General features: G+C 46.9%; 1 protein-coding gene across 1 annotated transcript in view; it reads left to right on the top strand.

The window, feature by feature from the left end:
• The first annotated feature begins 5,008 nt into the window (after positions 1 to 5,008).
• Positions 5,009 to 14,513, top strand: part of LOC138580238 (solute carrier family 25 member 36-A-like) — a 132,989-nt gene continuing 123,484 nt past the window's right edge. Inside the window, exon 1 of the mRNA XM_069650616.1 lies at positions 5,009 to 5,273. Within this exon, the coding sequence (XP_069506717.1) occupies positions 5,233 to 5,273 (41 nt within the window). The 5' untranslated portion in view covers positions 5,009 to 5,232. The remainder of the gene's footprint in view (positions 5,274 to 14,513) is intronic.

Here is a 14,513-nt window from a genome sequence, read left to right as displayed (position 1 = left end):
TCTTACCTGCAACTACCTAATGTGACACTTGCAGCCTGCGCTGTACATGATTCTTACCTGCAACTACCTAATGTGACACTTGCAGCCTGCGCTGTACATGATTCTTACCTGCAACTACCTAATGTGACACTTGCAGCCTGCGCTGTACATGATTCTTACCTGCAACTACCTAATGTGACACTTGCAGCCTGCGCTGTACATGATTCTTACCTGCAACTACCTAATGTGACACTTGCAGCCTGCGCTGTACATGATTCTTACCTGCAACTACCTAATGTGACACTTGCAGCCTGCGCTGTACATGATTCTTACCTGCAACTACCTAATGTGACACTTGCAGCCTGCGCTGTACATGATTCTTACCTGCAACTACCTAATGTGACACTTGCAGCCTGCGCTGTACATGATTCTTACCTGCAACTACCTAATGTGACACTTGCAGCCTGCGCTGTACATGATTTGTAACCAAATGTGATAAGGTTGTAAACTACATTCTGCTACCTATCTGAACCTTCATATGTAACCTCTGCAACATGTGTAACCAAACCTTTGAGCTATAAGCGCATAGATGCCTTTAGGTGCTATATAAATAACAAAATAAATAGATAAATAAATATAAGGTACTTTACGCAATGATAAATTGTTACCAACAAGTGGCAACAAAGTCGTTAGACTAAGAGAAACAATGTTTCTCAGTATTGACAGCCTGAAGGACGTGCCAGTTTCCCCATAACAATTAGCTAAATCCCAGTGGAGCGCAGCTGGGGGCTGCGCTCCACTGTAAGAAGTCAGCTCAGAATACAGAAACAAATGTAAAAAGGTTGGGGGTCCATAGACCCTGGAGGAAATGTTGCTTCAAGAGAAATATTTTCTAACAGCAGTCAAGGCTGGACTGGAACCAAATGTGGCCTGGAAATGTTTTCCAAAGTGGCCCCATATTATAGTTTACAGGCCAAAGGAGCGGTCATTATCAGTGGATAAATTACCCCCCACCAAGTTCACTGAGGGCAGCAAGTTGGAGAAGGGTCATTATCCCAAGTGATAATGACCACTCCCGAGGGCTAAGGCTCTATTAGCACGGTGTTTTAGTAGCAATACATGCTTTGAAATTTTGGTGGTAAAGTAAAAATGGTTGCGTTAATAGTGAGACCAACTGAGTAAATTAAATGTGGTCTTGTTTTGAAGTTTTTAAATAACAAGGTTCATAAATTAAGAAATATAATTGCAAACTTGTCAAATCTGGATCAGGTTTAATAGGAACATTCATTAAGTGTTATGTAAAAGTAAACAGGTTCTCTATAAGAAAGTGAAAGCCTTTTACTAAAGTTTAGCTTTCTCTTTGATGTGTTGAATCAGATTCTGCAGCAAACAAAAGGCACTGTTGAATAAGGAAGCGTCTTACTGAAAGCAACTTTGCTTGGACATTTCGATGTTTCCCGGTCTGCTTTTGAAGACTGAATGTTCAGAATGCAGTCAAGACCAGTTATTGCTGACTTCATGTTAAACATTCTGATTGGTTGAGATGAGGTCAATAATGATATCCATGTGGTAATATAGCGAACTCTCCAGCGCTTCCTGCAGTCCAGTCCACCCCTGACAGCCGTGTAATGTCTGCTGCCGATCATTGTGTCTCGTATGCTCATTACTCAGACTGTCTGCTTAGTTCATTTTTGGTACCCCTCTTGCACACTGCCTATTGCCTTCCCTGCGAAGAAGCGCCAGCCTGATTGTGTTACCACTGTGCTAGCTCGTGTGTGTTTTATTCAACAGTTCTGTGGCTCCTCTGCTTAGTACAGCAATGCTATCTCTCATTATGTTTGATGTGTCTCCATGTATTGGTAAAACAATGTTATGCCTCCCTCCAGTTGCCCGATGTACCTCTGTGTTTGCGATAGCAGCGCCAACTCATTATTTTATTTCCCCTGTTTGGTACCGCACTGCATGGGCTCATTACACGTTTGGTGGTAGCTCGCCAAATTACTTGCCAACTCGTTTCCCTTTACTGCCACTTGGCCCTGTGAGTTTACCACAGGATTACCAGTGGTTGTAAGGCATTGTAAGTCCTCATTTTTGGAATCCATAGGGCTGTCTCCATGGGGATTTTGGCAGAATTAAGTTTGTGAATATACTTCCAGCATGATGCTGGTGAAAAATCTGGTACTCCGAGAAAATATTGGGGAATAAATGCTGAATGCGCGTTTACTGTGCATTCGGCTGTTACGAAAGTACCGAATCTGTTATTACTGAATGAGGGTAGCGGCGGATGCGTTGGGAATAGGGAACTGACGTCGCAGGGTGAGGGGGGAGTCGAGGCATGGGAAAGAAGTGTGCTGCCAAAAAGTAATAAAGAAATGATTATTGGGGTGAGTTCGGGGTACAACTTCTTCTGTTGGCGACCTTATTAATTGTAGCCTTCGAGCCGTGTCGCGTCAGTGTGGTGATTTGTGGAGGCACCAGTACCCCTGCATCCCTGGTTTAAAGCAAAAGAATTTTATTCACCACAAATTGACTGCGCCACACATAGAATCCAGTTTGAATTTCATGTGATTTATAATAGTGCATCAAAACAGAAAAATGAGGAAACGTGTAATTCATATGATTCAAAGCCTTCCAGTTGTTTACACGTGTTTCGCCTACTCAAGAGCCTTTCTCAAAACATAACAATTGGGCAAGTACTATATCCATGTTCCAATCTGTGTTTGACTGTATATCCTGGGATAATCCCTTCGTAATGGCCAGTAATGCTCCTCGCGTCGGCTAGTGATACAATGAATGCCAAAAAGTAAATAGGGGTAAAGGGGTAAAGGGTTTGGGCGATACGAGAAAAAGTGATCTATGTGATCACTGCGTGGTGCCGTTTCCGGATTTGGCATTCTTGTCCTCGAAATTACAGGCCACGCATTGATCACATAGATCCCAAAATCCTCCACTTCAAAGCCAAATTTGCTGTTTGGTGGAAGGATAAAAAAAGTTGCCAATTCCGTTACCACCAAAAAAAGTGGCGGTACCAGAATCAAATGACCATTCGTTTTTTTCCCTGCACTGCCGAACTCGTGTCTCTCCTAACTGTGCTATGGCAGTGTTATCCGTTCGTATTCATTGCTCAGTGTCTCTCTATTATTGGCACAACAGTGCTAGGTCTGTGCTACGTTGATGTTGTGTCTCTCCTTCCCATTCTTAGTGTCTCTCTTGGTACAACAGTTTGGTCTAATAGTAGGAACAGGGGTCGAAGGAAAGATGTTTTTCCTCAGCAAGGAATAGCAAATTCAATCGGCTTACCAACTTTGCTGGATCGCCGTTCCGAGAAGTTCTGGCCCTTTTCCTGCTTAGCTCCATTGTGTTTGGCCAGTCTCTGTACTAATGTTCGGAGGGGGCACGCGTTGTTTTGCGCCCAGCAGGCATGAGGGCAGGGTGGAGGGGATACATACCTCAAGAATTATGATTAAAAAATCAAAACAACAAATATCAGAATGCAAAGACCGGCCATACAGTAGCCAGTGGCATGTGCACGGGACAGACAGCACGAGACCTGTGTAGACCGGTGCCAGCCAGACCCTAGGCAGGAGCAGCAAGGGCGAGGAGCGGGAGGAGGTGCTTGGCCTCCGGCTCCTCCCCAACCCCCCTCGCCCCCACCTTTTCTCTCAGGCAAGTTGTTTTTCAAGAAACATCTCAGAGCGCCAGCTGCCTGCCACGAGACTGTCCAGAGACCAGCGTGGCCGCAGAGGAGAGGCTTCTTGCGTCCCCCGGGGTCCCGGACCAGAGGGGCTGAAACGCAAGAGAGTGGGGCTGCAGCAGCCAGGAGACAGTGCAGCCGGCGAAAAGTGGGGGGCAGGAAAAGCTGAGAAAACAAATGAAAACAGCGGGAGGGCAGATATTAGGAGGCGAGAGAGGGGCGAGGAAGATACTTCACAGAAGAGTCGCAACAACAGAGAAGGGACAGTGGGAGACCTAGGGGTAGAGGGGCCACAGTGGGGAGGCCGGGTGGGGGGGGAGGGCGGGCAGGACAGAGAGAGGAGGAAAACACTGAGACAAGGTACAGAGAAACACATACACAGCCAGGGAGGAGAGACAAAGGGTGGTGGGGGGCTTGCAAGTGAGAGAGGGGCGCAAAACAAAAGGAGCAGGGTAGACCTTGAGAAAAACATACTGTGAGTACAGGAGAGGAGAGTGGACGAAGAGGGGTGCGCGCGAGTGGGAGGGGGCACTGACAGGAATATAGGAGGGGAGAGAGCGCTAGCGAGGGGCATGGCAGGAGGCAGACACACGGTTTAGTCTCCCCGCTTCCTCAGGAGGGCGGGCACTGGTGCCAAGGAAGGCGTTCCTTCACCGCCCCCTGCACTTAAGGCACCAGCTCTGCCAGGAGCCGGCCCCGTACCTGAGGCGGGAGGCGGTGCCCGAGATACAGGCTGCCTCTGTGTGTCCCGAGTGGCGACGGCCAATCCTGATTGGGGAATCGGGCGCTGTGGAAGGTCAAGGCCAAGTGCGGGGAAGGCGGCACTTTCCACCCACTCAGAAAGCCGAGGCAAACACTGGATCTACGTTGGCACTTGGGCAAAGTTCAAGTTCAAGGCACATTTTGGATCTGTATCGAAGACTTCAACTCAAGGCTGCGTTTGGATTACGTTGGCGTTAGAAGTCATCGTAAGATTTCAGCAGTGTTTGAGGCCAGGTGAAGCCTGGACCCAAGGCTGAGCCTATATACGCTGCTGAGGCGAAGGCTAAGATAGGCCAACGCCCAGGTCAAGGCTAAGTCTGTCTCCACTGCTGAGGTGAAGACCAACATTGCATCAACGCCAGAGGTCAAGGCCAAGTCTGTCTCCACTGCTGAGGTGAAGACCAACATTGCATCAACGCCACAGGTCAAGGCTAAGCCGGCAACCAGGCAAAGGCTACATTACGGCAACTCTACGAGTCAAGGCTAAGTCTATAGCCATTGCCAAGGATCGGTGCTGCAGGTTAAGGCTAACCTTGTATCAAATCGGTGCCAGGCATCAAGGCTAGAATTTGACCAAAGCTCAAGGGGAGGGCACAGTTCATATCAATGCCAAAAGGTCAAGGCCACACGTGGATCAAAGGTCAAGACTAACTCTAGATTTCTCCGCGAGGCTGAGGCTGACACTAGGTGAGCCAGCGCTGAAGTGCTCGACTAAGGATTGGAGTGGCATCGTCTGCTGGCAAAGGTCACCAGTGGGAACCAGGTACCCAGCCTGTCCTGTGTCTATCAGCAAAGCCATGCCTCACCAAAGTGTGCTGCTTCATCTCGTTGCTGGAGGGTGAGTACAATAGTATTATAATATACATTTTAATGACATTTTTCTAGCTTTGGGTACAACGTTGGGGTGTGTGTCTGTGTGCACTCTATAAATATATATGCAGGGCAAAAACAAGCGTCTTCTGCCAAGCAGTCATGTGTCTTAAGCAGAACATTATTTCTGTAGGCCAAGTGCCAAGAGGAGCTTCACAAAGCTGTGGAACCCGCTAAGTAGTGGGAGCTGTGCCTGGGCACCCCCATACACCATGCCTGCCTAACCTCCTGGTTTAGCCCGGAGACTTAGGGTTTTTCCGCTCTTCTCCCGGTCTACACAGAGCCTCCAGGGTTTCCGGCGCCCCGTCATGTCTCCTCGCACCATCCCCAGAACTGGCTATGGGAGATGAGGCATAGCAAGGACGGGTGCAAAATGGAGGCTAGGGATGGCAGGAGAGAGGCCGGTGCATGGAGCTGAGGACACCGAGGGGAGGGAGGGCGACGACTCTCATCAATAGAGCAATCTTTCCAAGAATACATGTACCTTCTTGTTACAGTCCTGCTCCGAAAATCTACTGCGGGGAAACGCTCCAGAAAACACAAGAGAACTAGATACACAATGTGCGTTGCTAGCAAAAACAGCTCAGTTTATTATGTTGCAATCATCATTTTAAACATATGACTCCCAAATTCGGTCCCAATGGCCGGAATAGGGTATGAATTGGGCCTGTTGCCATTGGATTAGTTTGTAGACTGGAGGGTGCTGCAAACAAGCTGTGTCACTCACCCCCAAGTGATTCTCTGTTTGTAAAATTAAGGACGGTTCTGTGTATGGGCTCCTATAATCCCCTTGCATGGTGGAAAAACGAGTGCGAGGAGTTATTGACTAAGATAGAATCCTCGGTGAAGGGGCTCACTGCGAACCCCAATAGAGCCATCAAAATTTTATAGGCATAAATTGATTGAGACCAGGGGATTATCAATGGTGTATCGTTGTTTTGATGACCATTTTAAATGGAATATAAAACACTTTGGGACAGTGGCACCTTATCTTAAAAAACATCCATCGAAACGTTTCCGATCGATGATTTTAAGACTCAAATTGAATCTTTTGTCTACACTGGATCACCCGGGTATAAAACGGAAGATTCCAATAGCACAGAGACAATGCCACCATTGTGGGCAACATCAAGAGACACTTAGACATTATACATAGACTGCTCGGCCCGGGTAGAACCGCGGGTGGAGAAACTGGGGAAGGTTTTGCAAAATGTGGAGGACTATGACCAGGGCCGGCCTTAAGGACAGCAACTCCCTGGGCGAATTGGCGCTCGCCCCCGGTTAACAGGGGGTGGGGCGGGCCAGGATGGGCCACTTTTAAAAAAAACATTTTTTTTTTAACCTCGCTCCGGCGATGAGGTTAAATGGGGCGCGTTAGTACCCCATTGTCATTGAATGAGCCCGCCGCCACGGGTTCATTCAATGACAATGAGGCGCCTGCAACGCCTTCTGCTACTACGCCAGCTCGGGGGAGTTCTTGAAAGACTCCCCAAGCTGCTGTGCTGGGTGGCTAATGGCACCTTTTCTTATGAAAAGTGCCTGCAGGGAATGGGCGCATTTAAATGCACCTGTCGCCGCGGGCACATTTTACAGTAAAAGGCCGCCTGCTGCGCCTTCTCCCACAACTCCAGCTCGGGGGAGCCCTTGAAAGACTCCCCCGAGCTGGAGTGGCGGGGGCTAATGGCACCCTGGGGGGCGTGGCGCCCCGGCCGGTCACCCAGCTCTCCCCCCTTAAGGCCGGCTGTGGCTATGATCTCGAATAGCTGCGCGTACGCATCCTAAACACGTATGAAATGTCTTTATTAATTGCAATCTTAGAATTTGTATCCATTGTGTGTGAAAGATTGTAATGAATCTGTGTGCTCGTAAAGTGTAAAATGTAATATGTATGACGATTTTAGGTTTGTTTTTGCGAGTCTGTTATTATATATGTAATGATGTTTGCTGGTTTTAATGTGCATATGTGTGAAAGGTTCTATTTTTGTAACCAATTCACACAACAATAAATAAATAAAAAATAATTTTAAACATATGACTATGCTCTGAAAGTGGGTAAAAAGCACTTAACAGGTTATCATGCCATGTTCTTTCTAGAGAGGGGCACCCGCTACCCTTTTTATGTGACTGTGCTGTTTGACTTAAAATAAACATTTGGTGAAAGGGATCTTAGTAAATTCCGAAGATCTTTATAAATACTGCCCATGTTTAAAGAAGGATTACAAGTATTTCCACTCTAATTTAAAAATGAAAGTTCTGCAAATACCTTTAACATTTAACTTTAGACCCGTGAAACTTCCACATCTCTGCCCCCTTGCGAAAGTGTGTGCGTGGCCTTGCGGTGACGTAGGTCTCTGGGTTTTTCATTTTGGAATGTAGGCAGGTATGCCAAAGAGAGGTCGGTACTGTGTGTCCTGCGTGGCAAGGAAGCGACTTAACATAAAGCACAGCAGAGACCGATTGTGAACGTGAAGTTTTGTAATGTTTAGCTTCAAGGAGCATGGCCATCTTAAGCATTTTGGGGGCCCGGGGCATGGACACCTCTGGGGCCCCCCTCCAACAGACCAAAGGAATTAAGGGATATATGGCCTCATTACGCGTCTGGCGGTAGCCGTGCCTGTAACAAAGGGAATGGGCAATTACCGGGTCATGCCGAGGTCGGCGGACCCGTTCGCTGGTGCCGGCAATACGGGACTCCTCATCCCCATTCGTCCCCATAGGGCTGAATGGGAATGGGGAAGGTGGTAGCACTGGTACTGTTAATAACGGTACCGGTGCTACAGTCCTGTTCTGCTCGCGGGTGCCGGTACGGCCACCAGGTCAGACCTGGTGGCTGAAAGGGCACCCGTGAGCAGAACTCCTAGTATGGCGGTACGGTAGCAATGGAGCCGGTAACGCTACCGGCACCATTGTTGACTTACTGACATACTTGTAATGAGGCCCATAGAATATCTAGTGCACCGCACCCCGTGTGACGATAACAACCTGTAGCTTGATATGCTGCCTCACAGAGATCAAAATAAGCATGGTAAACTTCCTTTCAGATACCTTACACTTTTCATTCATGTTGCAATCGGAGTGATAAACAAGTAGCATTTCAAGAGCAACATTAACAGTCTACGACAGGGTACTTGCTTTCAAGCTTAGGTACAGCAAACATTTCATCAATAGCAGCCACGGGTAAGGTATACTAGACATAGTATAACTGCAGGAGACACATTTTATGACAAAGGTACACATAATCCAGAATAGTCTGAGATTAGCTGCCTCAGAGACAGCAAAAGTGCTCAAGCATGGATACAGACGACCAATGGGAAGCAAGGATAAAACTCCACATACCATTGGATAGAGAGTGGATGACGATGTGAAGATACCAGGAAGGTGACTGTATTTAGACAGACTGAGATTAGAAGTGGGACATGGTTTTCAAGCAGTGTTGCCATTCGAGAGCAAAGAAACAGGTGGCTGTGGTGTGTAATATATCAATGCTCACTATCATTATAGAGGAAGCAATACTATAAATAGCCAGCAAAAGCATGAATTAGTATTTATTAAAGATCATACCCTGAGAATGAAATCACTCTGAAAAACGGACAGTTTTGAAAGGTTTAGCAACTTGCAATTTTGACAGGTGAGGAAATACAAGATTAAATGAGATACCCAAGATCACACATTGATTAAGAGGTGAAGATGGGATTTGTACCCATAATTTCTGCTCTTTACCAATTTATTTTCTAGTTTTTACCTTGAACTAAAATAATCCCATTTTACAGAACTGACTTGGAAAATATGAAAATCACGTAATCCAATATAAACATTTTATAAAACAAAACGTTATGGAAACATATTATGCAAAATGTGAATGATTCTAGCTTCATTGGGCGTCATTATAAGTTTGCCGGTCAGGGAACTACAGTACCAGTAATCTTGCTGGTACCGTAGTTCCCGGACCAGCAAACTATGAGTTGTGCTCGCAAGTGCCTTTCTGCCCGCCAGGTGAGACCTGGCGGGCAGAAAGGCACCAGCGAGCACTTTATGTCGGATGCCCCGGCACCGTTATAAACGGTGCCGGGGCATCCGGCCTCCCCATTCAGCCCTATGGGGCCGAATGGGGAGCATCTTTTTCCCCGCGCCCGTAAATGGGCAATTACCAGGTCCGACAGGGCCGTAATGACCTGTTAATTGCCCATTCGCCGGTGCCGGGAAAAAAAGGACACCAGCGGCAGCCGTGCCTGTAATACAGGAACGTCTGCCGCCGGTGTCATAATGAGGCCCATTGTCTCCATCATCAAGGAAAGTATATAAATACCAGTATACTAATGGATGTGATCTTAAAAGATTTCAGATAGGTTTCTCTTTTTGTATTGTAAAGCTTTAAATACACCCCAAAAACAGGCTTTTGCAATGGTATTTAAAAACTTGCAGAAAAACCTTTGAATTGTACAAAAAAGCAAACCGTTTTGTTGTCGTCACATAAGCAGATGCTAAAATATGCTGGTAAGAAGCCTGCAATATCTGGTCTGCTCTCTTCTGTCTAGAACTCCTTCCACTCAAATGGCCTACATGATAGGAAAGATCAGGTAATTGGCCAAACAATGCCACTAGTATGAGAAGAAAACCTTTCCGTAGAAGGCAGTACAGTACTGTCAGTGATATAAGATTTGTCCAGGATCACTGGATCGTCTGCTGGCAAAGCCAGGATGCAAGCATGAATGCTTTGGTTCCACAGTCTTGAGTTTGGATACATAAACAGCTCTAACACTTTGTCATCATTGGAGGTGCCTGCCTAGGTTTTACAACTCCCCATTTAAACAAACCAATTTCTAGACCATCACCAAACTGATGCTATGTTAGTTTCTATAGCAACCGCTATCTATTGCAGGTACATTGGTGATGATAACACCTGGAGTGCTATAGAACAAAGTACATATACATGCAGGCTTAACAACTTCATACATTGGAAACGCTGAGTCGGCCTTGCTGGTATTTGGTATTGTAATCTTGCATGAGAAGGCATATCTCTGCAATGAGTGCTTAACGCACCGAGCTATCCTTTGAACCATCGGGACACTCGAATGCATCAATATGTATTTCAACATTGGCTATTGCACTTGATCAATATAATCTCCACAGAAAGGTTAGAATGTGACATGTGTTGTGCCGCGCAAACTATGTATACAGCAGTGAACATAGCATTATAGGGTGAAAAGATCAGAACAAAATGTACTTGTCAACAACAGACAGAAAACAGGTTTAGGCTTAGCAGCACACCATAGAAAATCCTGATGTGTGATACGTAATTTTGTTGACTTGGGGAAACTGATTTTTTTTTTTAATTAGGCTCCTTCTTGGGAGCCCCCTCCAAGATGGGGGCCCGGGGCAAGTGCCCCTTTTGCCCTCCCATAAAGACGTCTCTGTCACGGCGGTTAGGGTGACTAACCGTCCTGTTTTTTGCAGGACTGACCCGAAATGGCAGGGGCCCCTTGCATTTAGATGTCTTGACCCCCCCACCACACATTTTCAGCAAAGGTACTGACAGCAAAAGTCCTGCTTTTGCTTCGGGCAGCCTGAGAGGGGGTGTGCAAGACTGGGGACAAAACTTGTCAATTCAGACTTTCGTTCTAAGTACGAGTGCTGGGCACGAGAGCGGCTCTCCCAGGGACCTGACACTTTGCTACGTCAACAGAGCATGACACCGAAAAGGGGTGATAAGAAATGAGAAGGGTGCACAATGCTGTACGATTTATGAAATAATGACTATGGTTTTAAAACACAGGGTGGCATCGGTTTAGGCTCACATTAATTTACATGTGCTGATGTTACCTCCCATACAGCAAGGGGAGAATGAAGCGAAAGCCATACTCTCATTGCTCACTGTAAGCCTAGTTTATTATAAAAGTCTAATTTATTATATAATACAGCTTCTTTTCAAGCATTGCTAAAAAGAACCGCACCGGGAATACAACGTGTGGATTGGCTCTTTTGCAAGCCATACCACACAGTATTCCCTTGTACGCCGGTGCGTCCTGCACGTGCCGGGTACTCTGTGCCCAGCGAGGGGTGGGGCAGCCTCTCAGCCAATGAGGAGGCTCGAAACGGGGCAATCCCCGCTCCGAGCCTCCCCATGGCTGTAGGCTGCCTTCGTCCCCCGCCGGAGACTCAGGTAAGACTTTTTTTTTTCCCTCCCACCTCCCTGCCCTCCCCACCCCACTTACCTTCTATCCCTTGGTCTGCGGTGGGGGACGATGGAAGCCCCCAGGGTGTGGAGATTCAGAGCGGGGCCATCCCCGCACTGAGCCTCAACATGGCTGGAGGCTTCCATCGTCCCCCGCCGGAGACCACGGTAAGTTTTTGCTTTTTTTTCCTCTCCCTACCTTCCGACCTCCCAACCCCACTTACCTTCTTTTTTCTTCTTGTCTTGGGAGCGAACACGCTGGAAACACTTCTGTTCCCGATGACCGCCACGGAAAGGGAAAACGTACTACGTTTTCCCTTTCCTGGCGGCCATTTTTTTCACTTTTTTTTCCTGTTTCGAAACAGTAAAAAATGCCATTAGTACCCTGGTCTAACGGGTCGGGTTACTAATGACAATAAGACCCTCGGCGGCAGGCCAATACCACCCATGGTAATACCCACAGTATTGCCACAGTATAATCTAAGCACATGACATCAGAAGCAAAACCGTAAAAAACTAAAGCCATACAATTATGAAAGGTTAGTTTATTATATACTGTGGGGGTTTTTCAAACCATTGCTAAAAACCAAGTATTATTTAAGCGCATTCAAACCAAAGCAACTGCTTCATAAGCGTTCATATCAGCTAAACCTGGGCAGATGCGAGTTCAGATGCTTAAATAGTCCACATCTCGGTTCCACCGTTCAACCAAAGTGTGTGATCCTGGGCAGATCATTTAATCTCACGGTGCCTTATCTGGAGCCTCTGTAGGGGATTCAGTTCATAGCTTATTTTAATATATCATTCTTTTATAAAAAATAAAAAAAAGCTTAATGGCTTTGGAGTTGTGTCATACACAATAATTCTGCCATTCATTCGCTCCACAGTCATTCAGCATTTGGTTTCATTATGGCAACCTGTCATTTCTTATGTTGCCTCTAAGTATCAAAGATACAATGACCTTTTTTGCGGTGTCACTTCTGTTTTTGTCAATGGTTTTGAAATTTAGGTTTGTATGTATTTTGCCCCACAGAGCCTGACCTAATGGGTGAATTTGCTGCATCTGTACTGGACCTACAGTTTTCTTTTTGGTTATCTGTAGATGTTAAAATGTCATCTGCCACGAATGTTAACAAAAAAACTGATATGGGGGCGGGGGGCAGCATGAAGCACGCACGCGCACTTCAGGCCTCTTCTATCTGTCTAAAGTGTTTTGTGAAACCATTTTGTAAAGTTGGCCACCCTATTGAGAATTGACGTCTGTGAATTCACGTCTTGTGTTGGCTAGGTGCGTGGCACGCGCCGTGCACGTCCGCCATTGAGATAAGGCCACAGACAGCCTGCCGATATCAGCTGTTTAGGACGCGTGCGCAGTAGCCAGAGAGAGCGCAGCCTGCCGGCCTTCAGCTGTACACTCTGCGTGTGTGCGTGCCAGCAGTAACGCGTGCGGCTCTAAGATAACCCCAGAGGCACTGCGCCCGCCTCGATAGTGCGTCGTGTTTAGCTGGTATGGATGGGAAAGTGCCCACCGTGTGCTTACCACTCGCATACATGCCAACATGCCCGTTCCCTTCGTGTGAGGCTAGTCCAGAACTGGTTTTAACTTTGCATTATGGACTTGTTCTCCTGGGTTCGTAATGGGGACATCTGGGACTACAAGTCCCAGAATGCAAGGTTAACATTAAGACTGAACTAGCATCTCCTGGCTGTAATGGGAAATGAATGTACTCACATTTGCAATTTTCTCCTGGCCATGCGAGGGAAGGCACCCCGCTCCTGTTTTTCTTGGATTTCTGGGACTTGTAGATTTCTTCAGTGCAAAATAGGGAAAGAAAATACAAGTTCCAGAATTAAAAGGAAAAACAATAGGAGTGGAGGGTCTGTGGTACACAGACTGCATGGCCGCCAACCCTTGACAGTCACTCTCTTCTATACATGCCACCATGCCCCATTTCAACCCAGGTGTGGATACAAAACTACATTTCCACGCAGAGAACCTTCAGCGCAGGAGACCACTAGCATTGTAAGGGGCCCAGTATAACTGACTAACACATTTGTAAAATGGTAGCCCAATCCTGTGTTGTTCTTTGCATTGTGGGACTTGTAGTCTGGAACCAGGTTTAGCTATGTGCGTGAGATACACTTACGGCACAGCTCCTTTTTGGTCTAGAGTAGGCGTGCACTCACCCACAGCAAGCATGAAGCGCATGGTGCGGTGTGCCTGGATGGCAGGCCTGCTGTCTGTGCAGCACTGCTACCGCACTGCAGCCCGTTTCAGACCGGGCTTTGTGATGTGATTGCTGCCCTCATACACCAAGCAAGGCCTTTTGGTACTTGGGCTTTGTCTCCCATTCAGAATGCGGCCCTATTATTTCAGAAAATGTGCTTATCCCCATCCTTTCTTTCCCTTAGCAAATCATTTTACGGGGTCCAGCTAATTTGTGCAACACCTGTTTGTATTCTCAACTCTTGCTGGGATCCGAAGATGTAGTGACTCTAAGAATCCAATGTCTTGGACCTCTCCGCCTTTCACCCTTATGTATGAGCATGGCAATCTTGTACCTATCCTTCTATAGATGCCAAGTTTCCAAGTCCCATGCAGGACTCTCGGGGCAGTCCTGTTTCTGTTTCTTTTCACACTGCACGCCTGGACATGTAGGCCTATCCTCGGATTGGGAAAAATGAAACTACAACGTCCAGCATTCAATTGGAAGCAAAAAAAAGGATTTGCTCGAGGTGTCACACATGGAACTGGGAAACTTGGCAGGTGGATAGATGTTTAGACACACCTTCTCCAGCCAATCAGATGGTCAGCTTGGTTACATGTGATAGGTTATTTATAACACGCTTAATACCCAGAGGTTTCTAAGTGCTGGACCCGGGGATCAAACCTGTGTAGCTCCGTGTCATCTTGCTTCGAAGGTGAGCACGTTGCCCCTGAGCTATCCTCCATATCACCTATAGTTGCAGAGCATAGTATTTCTCAATAACTGTACAGAATAAGATTGAACTTCGGGGGAGTATCTCGCACTCAAG

This window comes from Ambystoma mexicanum, chromosome 3p (assembly GCF_040938575.1).
Source record: "Ambystoma mexicanum isolate Mex_15411 chromosome 3p, UKY_AmexF1_1, whole genome shotgun sequence".
Classification (NCBI taxonomy): Eukaryota; Metazoa; Chordata; class Amphibia; order Caudata; family Ambystomatidae; genus Ambystoma; species Ambystoma mexicanum.
This window is presented reverse-complemented; position numbering and strand designations above follow the sequence as displayed.